The 18,090-nt window shown below is 38.5% G+C and overlaps 1 protein-coding gene across 3 annotated transcripts in view; it reads left to right on the top strand.

Moving 5' to 3' along the window:
- Window positions 1-18,090, top strand: part of LOC120424021 (integrin alpha-PS2) — a 102,298-nt gene that overhangs the window by 46,107 nt on the left and 38,101 nt on the right. For all 3 annotated transcript variants that reach the window (XM_039588036.2, XM_039588037.1, XM_039588038.2), the window contains exon 4: window positions 6,622-6,719. In XM_039588036.2, coding sequence (XP_039443970.1) covers window positions 6,622-6,719 — 98 coding nt within the window. The remainder of the gene's footprint in view (window positions 1-6,621; window positions 6,720-18,090) is intronic.

Consider the following 18,090-nt stretch of genomic DNA (forward strand, 5'->3'; position numbering starts at 1 on the left):
AATATGCAAACAGATCAAAGTCGCAATCGTGCGTGGGACCCCAGTAGGCGGCGCTGCGTTGGAGGAACCTAACCTCACTTTTTTCCACCAACTCACCAGTCTCGCTAACCTTCACGGTCGCAACAACGAATTTTTCTTTCGTTCCATCTGTTTACTTTGTCACTTTACGGCGGTTACAATCTCAGCAAAATTTCATCGCCGTTGGTCGCTTGGTGATACAAACGAACTCAGGTAGTCACGCCGTTTGTTTACATTCCACAGAACTGCCCAGCCTGGTTCAGCTGACGTCGTCGCGACATAACCTCACACTGAATCTGACCCACGTGCAGCTGGACATTTACGGCAAGTTTGCGGAGCGTTTTTTGCGAATCGGCGAATTTTTCCTAGCTGTCAACTTTGACAGATGCTCAGATGCTTGTTGAGTTGTACTCAATTTAGAGTAGTTATTTGTTTTTGTAATTAAGCTCATTTTTGGGTTACTATTTCTAACCGTGTAGCAACAAAAATCTTTTGCTGCCATTTGTCAATTTTGACAAATAATCACTGCACGCTTGTAGGTTTTTACTCGCTTTTGGGTTAATCCATCTGTCACAGTTTATACACAGAAAAAAAGTACATTTGGGTAGCCACTAATTTCCAAAGCTGTCATCTGTCATTTTTGACAGATGCTCAGATGCTTGTTGAGTTATACCCAATTTAAGGTTGCTCTTTGTAAGCGGGTAGCAACATTTTTTGGTTGCTGTCAGTTGTCAATTTTGACAGATAATCACTGCACGCTTGTAGATTTTTACTCATTTTTGGGTTATTTCCGAAGCTGTCATCTGTGAGCTTTGAAAGATGCTCAGATGCTTGTTGAGTTATACTCAATTTAAGGTTGCTCTTTGTAAGCGTGTAGCAACTTTTTTCGGTTGCTGTCAGTTGTCAATTTTGACAGATGATCACTGCACGCTTGAAGATTTTTACCCATTTTTGGGTTATTTCATTTGTGACAGTTTAAACACAGAAAAAATGTACATTTGGGTACCAACTAATTTCCGAAACTGTCATCTGTCATTTTTGACAGATGCTCAGATGCTTGTTGAGTTATACTCAATTTAGGGTTACTCTTTGTAAGCGTGTAGCAACATTTTGCTGTCAGTTATCAATTTTTACTGCACGCTTCTAGATTTTTACTCATTTTTGGATTATTTCATTTTTGACAGTTTATACACAGCAAAAACAGTGTAGATTTAGGATTTGTAAATATTGACGGTATAATTTTACTTCATATATCATGTAATTTTAACAATGACAATGTTAAATGTAAAGAGAAAAAACGTTTGAGGCAAACCCCATTTGTTTAGAAAGAGCACCCTTTTGAAGGATAGTTTAGATTTTGAGTGTAGAATAAATAAATAAATAAATAACTGTGTTAAAAATATTCTTTTGACTTTGAATGTAATGTCGCCAACTATTTTGACAGTTTGTTGAAACGTGTTTGTCGAGTTTTACTCATTTTTGAGTTGTATTCATTTGGTACAATTTTTGCTGACTTTCAAATGAAAATTCCTTTTGTGATTGAGCAAGTTTTGACTGTTTGATCACTGTTTTTAAGCACACTTTATCATAGTCGATTCATCCTTGAAGATGTTTGCCTTATTTTTAGTTTACTTTGTCGTCATAAATTATTTCTGGCAGTTTCCAAAACACCAAGAAAAAAGCTACTCAATTTTGGGTAGTTTATTTTTTAAACAATTTTGGAGAACTAATTTTCATTTATGGGCAACTATTTCCGATGAGCTGTTCTTTTGATTGGTAAATGTCAAGTGTCAATTTTGAAATATGTACCCAATTTTGTGATCATTTTACTGCTACATTATTTCCTTGACAGTTTGTTGAGGTAGACTAAATTTTCAGTAGTTTGAAATTGTTTAATCAATTTTTTTGTTTATTTTTTTTATTAAGTACATAAAAATGTTAAAAACTCATTTTTAGGCTATCTTTGTTGGTCGTGTAGAATGGTTGAAGATTTTTACCCAATTTTGAGTTCATTCTTTCGTCAATTATTATTTTTGGCAGTTCTGAAACGTTTTTGTAGATGCTAAACAATTTTGAGCAATTTTTTTACAATTTTTGATATTTATTTTTGGATTATTTGTGGTTGAGCTGTTTTTTTATTCGATAAATGTCATCTGTCAATTTTGACATCTATCTGCTCAATTTTGTGATCATTTTACTGCCTCAATTTTTTGGCAGTTTACTGAGGTAGACTCAAATTTCAGTAGCTTTAATGTTTTAATCAATTTTTTAGTTGGTTTTTATTAACTACTTTAAAAATTTAAAAAATATTTTTTCGACTATCTTTGTTAGTCGTGTAGAGTGACATAGTCGATTCATGCTTGAAGATTTTCACCCAATTTTTAGTTCTTTTTGTCGTCATTTTATATTTTTGGCAGTTTCCAAAACGCTATGGTAAAAGCTACTCAATTTTGGGTAAATTATTTTTTTTCGTTTTTGGATAACTAATTCTCATTTTTGGGCAACTATTTCCGATGTTATCTTTTAATTGGGAAATTTTATCTGTCAATTTTGACATTTATCTATTCAATTTTGTGTTCATTTTACTGCAACCTTTTTTGGACAGTTTGCTGAGGTAGACTCAAATTTCAGTAGCTTTAATGTTTTATTAAATTTTTGGGTTACTATTTACTATTTTTTTGGACTATCTTTGTTAGTCATGTAGAGTGGCATAGTCGATTCATGCTTGAAAATTTTTACCCAATTTTGAGTTCATTCTTTCGTCACTAATTATGTTTGGCAGTTCTGAAACGCTTTTGTAGTTGCTACTCAGTTTTGAGCAATTTTTTTATAATTATTGATATTTATTTTTGGATCTTCTTTTATTTGATAAATGTCATCTGTCAATTTTTACATCTATGTACTTAATTTGCATTCATTTTTCTGACTCTATTTTGTTGACAGTTTCTTTGATTATATTAAAATTTTAGTAGTTTTAAATATTTTAATCAAATTTTAAATGTTTTTTTTTCTTCTTAACAATATAAAATTGCAAAACTCATTTTTACAATATTTCTGGAAACTCAATTTTGTGTTCATTTTATCGTCACAATATGAGTTATTTTAGTTTAAAGTGCAATCTGTCATCAAGAATCAAATAGAAATACAAAAATTCTCGAAACTAGTCGAAACACATTCTTCTCAAAATAGAGTTTTTGAAACAACTGTTTGAAATCAACCCTAATTTGACATTTGCCTGAATACAAAATTCTGAGTAAATTTAGTGTTTAAATCTTTTGAGTGCTTTTTAATTGTAAACATTGCACGGTTAAAAAAACTCTCTGCAAATAAAAACAAATAATCAGATTTTGAGTAAAAAAAATGGTTGAATTTACTCAAATCTAATTGAGGTTAATTTACTCAATATTGAGTAATAAAACTGTCAAAATTACACATTAAATTCATTTTTTCGCCACAATTCTTTTGACAGTGTGTTGAGTCAGACCCAAATTTGAGTACTCTTTGTTTAATCCGTTTATTTTCAACTTTTATCTGTCAAAATTAAAAGTACATTTGGGTAGCCACAAGTTCCCGAAGCTGTCATCTGTCAGCTTTGACAGATGGTCAGATGCTTGTTGCGTTGTACTCAATTTAGAGTAGTTTTACCTTTTTTGTGGTTTAAGCTCATTTTTGGGTACCGTAAAACGGGGTGACTTTGATAGCCGGGGTGACTTTGATAGGTTTGCAATTTTTCCGCAAAATGAAGAGTACAATTAAAATACGTAAGGAATGGTTCAGAAACATACTGACCGTGGTAGAGAAGTGTTCAAAGTACCTCATGAAGAACTTTTCATAAATTTTTGAAAAGTTTATAAAGTTAGTTAACTATAGTTAAGAAAATGTGGATGAAAGTGATTATTTTAAACTTCTCAAAGTGTCATGATTTTCTCAATGAACATGATTTTTAATCGGAAAACGGAATGCATTTTCGGGTTCTTTGGACAATTTTCCACTAGGAGAAGGTTAAATAAGTTTGTAAATAATAAATAATATGTGTTTTTGAAACACAATTAAAAAAAATCTCCAAATTTATAGGCAAATTCAGTTGAATAAATTTCATGTAAAATGTGAAAACTTGTGATTTGTGCTTCGAATTCAGTTTAAAATGCAATATAAATCGATAATTTTATAAACAAAACTATTTTTAACAAATTCCAGGCAAAATTCCGACTTTTTAACAATTTTACCTAAAATTTATATGTATTTTGTTAAAAAGCCTTTAAACTTAGTTAACTTAATATAAACATTGATTTTTTTTCTTATAAACTATATCAACTACTTTAGTGATGGTACATTTAACGTACAAATAAAGTTTGAACATCTTAAATATGATTTTAACAAGAAAAACTATGACTATCAAAGTCACCCCGGAATTAAAACCAAGAAGTTTTAACGTAACTATTTTTCTAAACACTATTGAAAAAAAAAAATTCCAAAATAGTGCATGGACTTTGTGTGGCATGTTTTAAAAATAATAATCTTGAGAAAAACCATACCTGTTGGAAAATATTCTAAAAACAAATTGAAATCCTATCAAAGTCACCCCGGTTTACGGTAACTCTTTGTGACCGTGTAGAAACAAATTTTGGTGGCTGTCATTTGTCAATTTTGACAGATAATCACTGCACGCTTGTAGATTTTTACTCATTTTTGGGGTAATCCATTTTTGACAGCAAAACAAAATTACATGTGGGTAGCCACAAATTTCCTAAGCTGACATCTGTCAGCTATGACAGATGCTTGTTGAGTTGTACTCAATTTAGAGTAGTTTCACCTTTTTGTGGTTCAAGCTCATTTTTGGGTTACCATTTGTGACCGTGAAGAAGTTAAATTACAGTTACAGAAATAAAAAATAAACACGCTTGTAGAAATTTCACATAACTTTGAGTTAATACATTTTTAAGCATAATTTTGACACGCTTGTAGAGAATTACTCATTTTTGCTACTTTCATCAACATTTGAGGAAAAAACTCATTACTAGGTCACTTTTCGTGACCGTGTAGCACGTTTATTCCGGCCACGACACAACCACCCATAAAGGACCATTTTTCACCGCCACAACAGCTAATCATCAGTGGGTGATTTCGGTGACACCTCTTCGCTCAATTTCGTAACATTTTGGGTTTTGGCTTTTTTTTTGGTTTGTGTTCGCGTCTCCGACGCGCCATCTGGCTTAATTTATTCACCACAAAAAGACATCACGTGTAAACCCACAGCCCTCTTAGAGAGATAGATAGTTGCCATAAATTTTGGGTTGGTGGAGCAATTCTAACCTCAAAAAACCTCTGACAATCCCGCATTCAGGTCTGGATCAGTGCTTCCTCTCGCTGAAAGGTGGGTGACAAACGATCTCGACAACGTTGATTCCACGCTTACGCTTATTTTGGGTTCATTTTGAAGAGCTTTACTTTTGACACGCTCTCGTAGATCGCGCACTTTTGTTTGTTGAAACAACACAAACTGGCTCGCTTTCAGCGGATCTTCTTCACATTGGAAATATTGAGCAAATAGCGAAAGGAAAATAGAATAAATCTAGAGCTGCTGCTGCTGCTTTGCTTTTAGAGAACAGATATGCCACTTTTATTTGCACAGCTTCTGCCCTGTTGGCATCCTCGTGATGAGTGAACTGACGGATGTCATGCGTCAAAGTTGGTCGCACGTGTCACTTGAGAAAATAGGAAAGACAGTTATTTTTTGCAATATGAGTAATTTCAGTTAACAGTGCAATCTGTCAACAACAAAGTTTATTCAAAAGCACTCGAAACTCGTCACAACTGAACCTACTCAAAAAGAAGTATTTAAAACAACCCTAATTTGACATTTGCCTGAAAACTCATTTTTGAGTAAAAATGGTTCCGACAGATTTTGAGTACTTTTGAATGTAAACAATGCACGGTTCAATAAAATTATCTGCTAAATGAAAAAAAAACATTTTCTGTCATATTTTGGGAGGTTTATTAGCAACGTGTAATTGTGACAGTTGTTGTGTTGATCATTTCTTATATGTTCTTTTTAAGTTAATTCATATTTTTTTTTCAAAAAAAGATTTTCAATCGTGACAGTCAAATTTGGGTTGAATTAACTCAAAGTTTATTGAAGTCAAACTACCCAACATTGAAAAGTATTTTTTTGTTATTTCAAGTTTAGGTTAAAAATGAGTTATAAATAATCGTCTTCCCACAACTGTCAAAATTACACTTTTAAAATATTTGGTTTGTTTTTTTTTCATATTTTTTTTGGTAAAATATGTAGTCAAATTTAATTATGTTTTATTTTGAAAAAATGTGACTTAATTCCTTTGCAAACGCTTGTTACCAAGTTCTCTTTTATTTCAATCGCCGAAAATGTGTTTACGACTCCTCACCTTTTGTAGTTCGATAGTGATGACGTCCGCCAGTCATTTTTATGACTTTTCAATTAATTAATTCTTGAAAACTCTTTTGTAAATAAAGACCCTTCCAGCAAAAAAAAAAAACACTCACATATTTTTTTAACTCAAATCAATGTTTTCTTTTCTCTTTCTTCCCACTTCCGAACCCGGAATCCCGAACCGCCCAATTTAGGAAACACGTTCAACGATAAAAACGAGCAGGTTGACACCAAGTCGAACCAGTGGTTCGGCGCGACCGTGGCCAGTGCCGGCGTGGACGGCCCGTTGGTGGTGAGTACAGTCCTACTCGTCTCTTTGATCTACTTATTTCTATCTGTATTAGTTTTATTTCTTGATGATGTGAACGTCACCATCATTCGGTTGCGGTTTTTTTTGAGGTTAGGTTTGGGCTAGATCGCGCTGAGCGTGTACTTCACGATAAATTATAATTATTTCAGTCAAGCGAGCGAAGGGATTTGCGGTTTTTGCGGGATGAACCAGTTTGGCGTGATTTTAATCTGAATGGGATTCGTTTTTTCTAGTGGTTGAAAGTATTTTCGAGATTATGACTTGATTGCCCTACATAGAAATGGGTGAGCAATTTGTTTCAGTGTTTGTGCTCTTGGTGTTGATTTGGTATGGTTTGTGGTTAGTTTGTGCCATTACTCAAATGTTTTTTTAACATTATTGGTTCACTTTTATGACGTTTTTGGCACAGCCCAAACCATGGTTCAATTTGTGCTGTGCTTTTGAGCCTTTTTTGATGACCAATTGTTGGTATAACTTCGCCAAATTGTTGGTGCTATTCTTCTCTTTGGCACAGCTCTATACAATTATTTGGCACAGCTCTATCCAATTTTGAATTCAACTTGTTCGGATGAACCTGAGTAAAACTAAATTTTTCGTAGCAGCTGTCTCCAGCAGCTTTAAAACTAAAAATATATTTTCAGGGTAAGTATATGTACGATTTCAGTTCCTTTCTTCTACTCACTCAAATAGTCTTCCTCCTCACAATAAACCTCCTTCCTTGACCTTCCTACAGTCCTTCTCCTTCGCCAGTTCCTGTTTATTGTTTATATTTTGTTAATTAATCATATTTCTTCTTTTTCAGGTAAACTCACAGCTTATCATCACCGTCCGAGGTGGCGCCAAGTGACGGTACGGTGAACGGTGCTGTTCTTCAATCGTCGTGCGCAGCTGGTAAGTAATTCTTATTAGATTCAACAAAATTGGCACTAATTTCTTCTTCACTCTACTTACAGGTGTGCTTTTTGGATAGGCTTCAAATAAACGTTGATTTTCGGCCCTAACGCACTAAATTACACGACTGTTTAATAATTGTTTCACTGCGAACAGAATCTTCTGTCTGTTCTAGAAAATGGAGAACTTTTTGTGTTTGTTTTGCTTTTCCCTTTCGCGCGCGTTGACAGACTAGATGGAGTCGGCCGATTACACCGCCGGCTTTGCACCGCTCGGCAGTGTGGCCATCTCAGCGGTCGTAACACCCCAGCCCGTAACATCCGTCGGACCATCCGGTTCGTAGGATTTACCACGATCCTCCAGTACCGCTGTGTTTACACTGCTCTTCTGCTCCGACTGGATAGCCTCCTCCGTCCGATGCGATTGCTCGTGGACGCTTCGTTGATTGTTGTTGATGTCCACCACGAATCGCTCCGAGACACTCGCGGTCGTCGTCCTGCCGTTTTCCTCCGTCAGCTTCTGCACGCCCAGACCTAGAAGGTTCTCCTCGACGATCCGGTTCACTGCAGTGATGTCGACCACAAACGCCGAACCAGCATCACCTCCGTTTCCAACACCTACTTTTGCAGTGCTTCCCAGAACTCGTTCCGGATCCATTTGCTTGTGCGCATCCACCGTCGATGAGACCACCAAGATGCGTGGATATGCCACGCCATGCGTTGCGTTCTCGTGCACATCGTTGTCGCGCATTTTGCAGCTCTTGGTTGCTAACCGACCGATGTCGGGGTGCCGCAGTGGTGTTCCGCCACCCTTTTCGTGACCGGCACATTGATGATCTCTCGTGTCATCCCTCAGCTCGCTTCCACTCTGATGCAGGTTTTGCCTCTCCGGGAAATCGTCAACTTGTGCCTGCCTCCACAGATTGTGTTCCGCTTGCCGACGGAATTCCACCCGGTAGGTATCTGCCGGACCTTGCTGAGCACTTGCCACCGAATCTTGCAGTTGACTGTGATCGTTCGGTTTGTCCGGATCTTTCACAGGCGCTTGGTGTTGACCTGACGCAGCTATTCCTGCCGGCTGCATCCATCTCAGGTCTCCGAAGCGTCCTTCCAACCGATCGTCGTTGGCCTCCACACCGTTGCCGCAGGTCGCGCTCACCGCGAAGTCCAACCTATTTAACAACGTGGATCTTTGCCACGTACGATGCACCTCTGTCGTTTGCTGCACGGCGAGTATCCCTTGTACGGTTCCTAGTCCCGGTCGAACTGCAGGCGACCTGTCAATCAGTGCGACAGCTGTAGCTACGTCCGAAGTCGGTGAGCTACCTCGGTGTCGCTGATCAGGAGCCAAGCCGACTACGAGCGCAATCGCGCTGCTGAAGTTGTCGATGAGGACGGCGCTGGCAACCGGAAGAGCTACCAGGATGTTAGACTCAACGTCGGCGTCGCTTTGGTTGAATAGCAAATCGCCGCCGGGTTCCCATCTTGCGATAATCTTGATCCGTTCGTCGTCGGAAAGCTTCGCGATCTCCGCACAGAACCGCAACTGGTGGTCGTGGCACGCTACTTGTTGCTTCTCGTTAGCCCTGTCCGGACTCGTGCTGTCCTCCTTCTGGCAGTAGAGTAACGGTTTCTCTTGCTGCCTTCTTCTGCTTTCTCCGGCCATTTTGACCGGTTTGATTTGAGACGGAAAGTTCGTCGCTTCCGCCTTCCTTGTTGCCCAGTGCCGTTCGCCCCCGTCCGGAGGTACGCTACCTGGGTCTTTCTTCGCGAACGGATTCAACAGCGTGAGATCCGTCGCCTCCATGTGCTCGCACAGTTGTTCCCCTGCGCTTTCGATCGATATGATCGATATGATCCTCACACGCTTGTCCGCTTCCGGATGCGCAAGTCCGCGCGCACTCTCCGGGTGGCTTAGTGGCAGCAGTTCCGAACAATCCACCAGTGACCGTCCAGTATCTCGCGCCGCACCTTTGAGCCAGTCTCGAAGCCCCGCAAGGTTCCGTTCGTCTGTCACTCCATAGGCTTTCGAGGATCCTTCTCGCGTTCCTGAAGACTTTGGCCACACTTCTGGGTCGTTCGGGTAGCAAGAAGGCTGTCTTGTGAGCCCCCCGCCCGCGGCCAGTCGTGGCTTTTCAAGTCCGGAACACTGCTGCCCCAGCCCGTTTGGACTTCTGCTAACGAATCCCTCTTTCAGCTTCGCACCGCTCTCGTCGGTGTTCTTTGCGCTGCTTTTCAAACTTCCGTCGCTGTCTTCACTCATCTCTGACGAGCTTTCTTCGCGTTCGATCTTCTCGTCTCCTGCCTTCTCCTCGTTCTTCAAGTCGACGATTTGAGGACGTTGCAGGATCTTCTCGAAGCCAAACTTGGTCAGCTCCAGCTGCTCGTCGATGATGGACGACCTCCTTTTGAACGAACTCTGCAATTCTGCCATTCGCCTCTCATGGTTCGCCTTTTTCTTCCGCTCGAGCTCCAAGTTGGCTTCTTGCCGCCGCATTACCTTCCGGATTGCTTCGGCCATCTTTTCTTCCTTCTCCCGCAGCTCGCGATCGATCTGCGCTTGCCTTTCCGCCAGCTCCAACTCGATCTCGATCTGCTTCTCCCGGATCCAACGTTCCGCGTCGAATTCTTCCGCTTGCCCAACCGCCGGACAATCCATTTCGGTCGCCGCATCTGGTTGTTCGCGAGCTTGTTCGGCTGAATCGTCGGGATTGTTCCGACAACCTTCCGGGCAGTACCACTCCGTATCCGCCGCCGTGTTATCCACGCAGCGGGAGTGATACGTCATTCTGCAGCTGCTGCAGGTGATAATTTCCTCCGCTTCAGTGAGAAATCTGCACGCTCCGCAGAGAGTTGAAGTCTGGTCCAGGTTGGAGCTGCTCATCGTGTTGAAGATTTCCGAACCAGTATTTGATTTTAAAGTTTGTTCGGATGAACCTGAGTAAAACTAAATTTTTCGTAGCAGCTGTCTCCAGCAGCTTTAAAACTAAAAATATATTTTCAGGGTAAGTATATGTACGATTTCAGTTCCTTTCTTCTACTCACTCAAATAGTCTTCCTCCTCACAATAAACCTCCTTCCTTGACCTTCCTACAGTCCTTCTCCTTCGCCAGTTCCTGTTTATTGTTTATATTTTGTTAATTAATCATATTTCTTCTTTTTCAGGTAAACTCACAGCTTATCATCACCGTCCGAGGTGGCGCCAAGTGACGGTACGGTGAACGGTGCTGTTCTTCAATCGTCGTGCGCAGCTGGTAAGTAATTCTTATTAGATTCAACAAAATTGGCACTAATTTCTTCTTCACTCTACTTACAGGTGTGCTTTTTGGATAGGCTTCAAATAAACGTTGATTTTCGGCCCTAACGCACTAAATTACACGACTGTTTAATAATTGTTTCACTGCGAACAGAATCTTCTGTCTGTTCTAGAAAATGGAGAACTTTTTGTGTTTGTTTTGCTTTTCCCTTTCGCGCGCGTTGACAGACTAGATGGAGTCGGCCGATTACACCGCCGACTTTGCACCGCTCGGCAGTGTGGCCATCTCAGCGGTCGTAACACAACTCTTACCAATTTTGTGCCATAATTGCAAAAATGTTTTATCCACATCCCTTTCTATTTTGTTGCCAGATTACTGTAAATTTTTTGGCACAGCTCTATCTTCTGTTTGACTCACTTCTTACTGAATTCAAATTTGTTCCATAATTTCAAACATGTTTTTGGCACAAATCTTGAACACGTTGTTTGCGTAGCTCTAACAACAATTTGGCACAGACCTATCTCCTTTTCGACACAACTCAACCATGTTTTGGCTACAAGTATTTGTGACACAACCCAAAAATGTTTTTGGCACATTTCTCCAACAAATTGTTGGTGTACCAAAGCACTTGTTTTTGGCACAGCTCTACTATCGTCTCTAGCTAATTTTGTGCCATATTTGCAAACATTTCGAAGGCGCAGCTCTGTTCAATTGTTTGGCTCCAACTCCATCTCCTTTTCGACACAAATCAAACATGTTTTGCCACTACGTTTTAACGAATTTCTGGCACAGCTCTGTCTACGTTTCAACACATATCTAACCAATTAAAGGCCATATTTGCGACCATGTTGATAAAGCAGCCTTGTACAATTCTCAGCTCTGTCGTCTTTCGTGTGTTTAGTACAACTCTCCAACAATTTTTTGACGCAGCTTTGTTAATATAAATGTTGTGCCAAAGTTTCATGCACGTAATTGGCACAAATAAATTGTTGGGGCAGCTCTGTATAATATTTTGGCACAGCTCTATCTCCTGTTTGACATAACTCAAATAAGTTTTTTTTTGCCACAACTTTTTCTAAAAACTTTTGGCTCAAAATCGCACAAATTTCTTCCTTTCATACAATTCTTGACACAGCTCTATCCACTTTTTAACTCAACCTCTTTACAATTATTTGGCACAGCTCTATCAACTTTGCAATTCAACTATAATCAATTTTGTGTCATAATTTCAAACATGTTTTTCATACAGTTCTTTAAACACAATTTTGGGCATTCATACATGCTGTTGATAAGAGAAACACCACTAGATCGTCAAAGCCTATCATCAGTAGTGCTGAAAGGATATTACGGTTCTGTTCAGCAACGGAGGGGCAACCATGGGTGATCTCTCATGCTCATGCTCATGCTCATGCTCAGTTCTTTAAAAACAATGTTGGTGCAGCATCGTACCATTTTTTGGCACAGCTCTATCTACTTTACAACATATTTCTCAACAAATTTTGGCCATATTTCCGAACACCTTTTAAGCACAACCCTGTAACAATTTTGTTCCATAATCGGGGTAGCATTTTTGTTTCACAGCTCTACGTTGTTTCCGGCACAGCCCTGCACAATTTTGAACCTTGATTTTATTTGCTTTTGAAGTGTTTGCGCTTCAATGGCACAGCTCTGATTTGTTTTTGTGCATCGTTCACGTTATTGACAAAGCTTTATCTAATTTTGACTAAACTCAGGTCAACTTAGTGCTCTCTTTTAAAAATTGTAGGCGCAAAATCGGGCAAATTTTATGGTACAGCTCTATCTACCTTTCGCACATCTATATCCTTTAATCTCCAACGATGTTTTTAGCACAGCTCTGCACAAATTTTGAACGGTAATTGTTTCCACTGTTGAAGAGTTTCGGCTTCACTGGCACAGCTCTATTTAGTTTTTGTGCAATCATTTTGAAAGATTTTTGATATTCTGTAATTTTTTTGTTGTATACAGCACAGTGTCAATTTTGTGCTTCTATTTTTATTTCATTTGTCAGATTTGTGCGCAAATTTAGTACCAATTACTGTGTATAGTTTTGTGCCAATTTGTGCTCCCGTTTTAAAACTGATGAAACAGCTCTGTACAAATTTTGAACGAAAATTTGTTTTCTTTTTTTGAAGGGTATCAGCTTTAATGGCACAGCTCTATTTAGTTGTTTTTACTATAATTGTATTTTTTTTTATTTTTTTTTATTGTGTACAGCGCTGTGCTAATCTTTTGTTCTTTGACAATTTTGTGCTTTTAATTTAATTTAATTTTTCAGATTTGTACGAAAATTGAGTACCAATTATTGCTGTGCCATTTTGGTGTCATGGAAAAGCTCTATCAAGTTTTTGTTCTAGAATTGTTATTATTTAAAATTTGTTTCATTTTTTGTGTACAGCACTGTGCTAAATTTGTGTTTTTTTTATTCAAATGGTGTTTCAGCTCTTTGCCAATTTTGTGCTTCTATTGTTATTTAAGTTTTCATATTTTGTGAAAAATTATTACCAATTTTTGTGCATAGTTCTGTGCTAATTTGTTCTCCTGTTATAGAACTGATGTGTATTTCCTGTTTTTGTGGAAGACCTATGCAAAATTTTTGCTTTTGTTTTCGGATTTTTATCTAAGATTTGTGATACAGCATTTTCACAAACTGTGTTCCAATTTGTGTGAGTAGCTCTGCGCTAATTTTGTGCTCCTGTTTCACAGCTTATGTTTACCAGATTTGTGACACAGCTTTTGCACAAATGTTGTGCCACTTTTTTGTGAATAGCTTTGTGCCAATTGTGTGATCCAATTTTTAAACTTTTTTGTCAATTTTTTGACACAGCTGTTGCACAAATATTGTGCCACTTTTTGGTGAATAGCTCTGTGCCAATTTTATGTTCCTGATTATAAACTGTTTCAAATATAAAATACTGTGATTGTACAAATTCTGTTCCAATTAGGCACAGCTCTGCACAGTTTTTTAACGTTATTTGTGTCCACGTTTTAAGTACCTAAACTTTTGCTTTGATGGGAACAGCTCTACATAGTTTTGGTCCATAATTCAGGAACTTTTTTTAATTGTGTTCCACAGTGTTGTGCCAGTTTCGTGCTCCTGTTTTGAAACTGTTGTGTATCAAATTTGTGAAACAGCTTTTGATCGAATTGTGTTTAAATTTTTTGGATAGCTCTGTGCCAATTTTGTGATTTTATTTTAATATTTTTTTAGCACAACTTTGCACAAATTTTGTACCAGTTTTTGTGTGCAGCTCTGTGCTAATTTTGTGCTCCTGTTTCCAAACTGTTGAGTGTTAGTTTTGAGATACAGCTTTTGCACAAATTTTGTTCCAGTTTTTGTGTACAGCTCTGTGCCAATTTTATGCTTCTGGTTTAATATATTGGTGTTTACTGCTATTGTACAAATTGTGTCCCAATTAGGCACAGCACTACGCATTTTTTTACGTTGCTTGTGTCAACTAACGAATTGTTTTAGCTCGTGCTTTAATGGCACAGCTCTATATAGTTTTGGGTCGTAATTTAGAACTTTATTTTAAATTGAGTTATGTTTTTTTTTGTGCACAGTGTTGTACCAATTTAGTGCTCCTGTTTTGAAATTTTTGAGTCACAATTTCTGTTCCAATGTTGTGTATAGCTCTGTGCCAATTAGTGCTTCTGTTTGATTTTTTTTGGGTTTTAGATTTGTGATACAGGTCTTGCACAAATTTTGTGCCAGTTTTGAAACAATTTGGCACAGTTCTAAATAATTCTCAATCAGTTTGAAAGGCTTTTTTTCCAATAACCTCAATGACGATCCACTTTTCAATCCAATAACTTTAAAAAAAATCTTCCTTGGCCACTCCCCACAAAATTTGCATATGTGCTAGCATCATCACGCCCCCCGGTGACCCGGTCAATCGGCGGGTATCGACCCCACGTTGCGATCAATCGCAAAGGTATGAACACGCCAACTTAAGGTGCGGCTCCTGTCGATGGTCGCTGACGTCGTTACGGCGACTGCTTTACGACTTTAATTGATATATTAGCTAGAAGGTTTTGTTTGGTGATGACAGGAAGTATTTAGGAATCGTGGTACGCAATCTTAATTTGTGCGGGAGTCCCTTCGGTACCACCATCAAAGAATCGCTCGAAACAAAGATATTTGAATTAATTGAGAAGTTGGGGTACTCTCTGGATGTGGGAAAAAAGGATTTTAAATTGAATGATTGCGCCGGGTCTTGTTCTCAACTCCAGTAGCACAAAACTCGTCAATCATCATTATCCAGTTAATCAGACCGCCCGAAAACAAGTGAGGAAGACCCTTGTTTCAAAAAGCATGGCACAAAAAGTGGCGTCAGCCGAAGAAGATCCAGCGAAAAGAGAAGACACCGCCACAAATTGAATATATTAAACAAAATGCTTTGAAATCGGATGGCGTGCCCGGACTTTTTTCTCTGTTGTGGTGAGGACTAGCGACAACCAATTTGAAAGCCATTCACTGGTGGATTATTGCTCACGGGATATCGTGATGGAGAAAAAATCGAGTGTGGAACCCACCTAAATAGAGAGATTAACACCTTTAATCTGAGGGGGTTTGCGTTTTATTGTGTGGCCCCTCGAGAGGGTACAATTTTGTAATGAGGACGGGGACCACCCCTCGTTAATGATGTTCTTTTATCGTTTTTTTGGGACAGGTGATAGAGCTGGGCACGTGCTGGTTGGTTGAACTTTACGAGGCGATTTGAGCGATGTAAAACTGATTTTAGAACGTGATTTATATTTTTTTGGCACAGCCCTACACATTTTTAATCCGGGTAAAACTGTTTAACTTATTTTATTTTTGTGCTCACAGATTTTTATTTATTGTACAGTTTTCGGCACAGCGCTATCGTCTTTTACGGCACAGCTCTATCGTTTTTTGTGATTTTCCCCAAGCCTGTTGTTGTCACAAATTTGTGCCATTTATGGCAAGTTTATTTGCTTGGCTTCTCTTACTCACAGTAATCAATTGGAAGCGTTTCGAACAAATTAAAAAAAAAAGTGCTATTACTTTGGCACTGTTTTGCGCCAATTTTTGTGTCTAGTTTTATGCGCATTTTGTGATCTAGTAGAGAATCACTCCTTTCAAACTGGTACTTATTTCTTATTTGACACAAAACTGTTGTTTTACTGTGTCACAGCTTTGTTGAAATTAATTTTTCCTTTGACATAGTTTTGGCACAGCTCTAACCTCTTTCAAAACCTGTTTATGGCACTAATCTAATTTTTTTGAGACATTTTTCTAGCCTATTTTTATACAAATGAATTTGTGCCATTCATGGCACGTTCGTTATAATTTTTTTCTGGACTATTTTCATTTGACGTTTTTATAGCATCCTTCATTATGGCACGCATTTTAACTCCTTAGTGTCAGAATCGCAAGTAATTTTTCCGTTCTTTACAATGAACTAGATCAAAGATCAGCCAATTTTTATCTTATTTTAGTGTACTTCATCATTTTTAAGAATTTTTAATAATTTTTTTCGAGTTGGGCTCAATCAAAATAATCGAATTTGAGTAAAATTCAGCACACATCTAATAGTAAAGTTTCGTGCGAGATACTTAGTTAGTACTAATTTAAATTGAGCAGTTATGTTCTAGAACACAAAATAAGCTCAAAATAAGAAACAAAATTGACACAAATTGTGCCAAAGAAAAAACACAAATCTATATAAAAAATGTAATGGCACAAATTTGTGCCAAAGACAGTCTAGAGGAAAATCACAAAAAACGATAGAGCTGTGCCATAAAATGGTTGTATAAGTAGAAATAGGTGTGCCAAAAACATATTCTTGGCAAATTTCATTTTTTTCAAAAATCATTAGAAAAAACTCAAAAAAGGGTAACTTTGTTTGAGCGTGTAAAAATGACAGCTTCCAGCTGTCAAAAAGTGACAGCTCAATATTTTTATAGCACGTTTTTGCCAAGCAAGATACCATTTCTGCACAGCAAACTGTCGCTTGCAAAATTTCTAATCCTCACAACCGAACTGGAGAGTTGCAATAGTAAACAAACGCTGAACGGTGACAGCTCGCATATTTATGGCTTCCACGTGAGACCACGACGGTCGGTTGCATTTGCATGTGCAATTTCAGCAATCAGCGATGGCTCTGGGCAACCTTCACAACCGAGTGACATTCCCCTCGGATGGCTGATAAGAAACCTTGACGGGGAAGTAGGGTAAAGGTGGCAATTGTTGACAGTTAGGTTTTTCGGTGCTATAATTTAGTTGCTATAATTTATCTTTTTAGCATATTTTCAACTTAAAAAATGATTTTTACTGACTCAAATTTTTTAAATTGCAATTTGCACCTTCTGTTTTGAATGTCAACTTGCAAAAAAAGGAAAGGAGTGTTGTGCCTGGCACCAACATTACTCCACTTTTCAGCAAAATTTATGATCTTTACGATTCGGATCAATTCGGTCGTCATCGCCATATGGCGTACGCTTAATCGTGGCACGTGCCCTTGGCGCAAAAATTTTGATTTTCATTAATTTTCGACTCTGATTTATCGCCTTAAGTGCAAGCCGCGCGGCGGCGGCTTGCCAAAAAATGACAGCCGTTCACTCTCACTCTCGATTTGCCCCACTATTGGGTGAGTTTAGCCTGGATCAATAATTCGTAATTACCGCCAAGGGTATCGATTTTAATTTTTTTCCTTCGCCGAAAAAAATGTGATTCAATCACGCTGTGACAATTAGTGACGTGACGCCATAATGGTCGCCACAGTCGCCATTATGGCAAAACTCGAAAAAAAACCTTTAATCCAACCTTTCAATTTTGGGATTAATCGTGACGTTGGCTGTTTTTGGTCACAGGACACCGCTGGGGAGTCTGGCCCGGAGAATATCTTAATTTGTGCGGCGCGAGCGCGTAAACGCGCCATCATTAAGGTTAATTTTAAGGCCCAGAGGGAGTCGTTTGTCCGCGCCCGTCAAGGTTGATTGAATGTGTTAATTTGTTTGCGGTTGATACTCGCGGAACACTGCGGGAAGGTTTGGTGCCCTCGGGAGGAACACGTTTTTATGTTTTGAGAAAAGGATGGTCAGGAATCGGGTGAAGCAGTTGATTAACATTATATGATAGGACTCGGTGCCATTGATTTGGCACAGACCTGTTGAAAAGGTGTCACTTTTATGGTAGGTAAACAAACAAAATTGTTTCAAAAA

The sequence above is a fragment of the Culex pipiens genome, chromosome 1 (assembly GCF_016801865.2).
Source record: "Culex pipiens pallens isolate TS chromosome 1, TS_CPP_V2, whole genome shotgun sequence".
Lineage (NCBI taxonomy): Eukaryota > Metazoa > Arthropoda > Insecta > Diptera > Culicidae > Culex > Culex pipiens.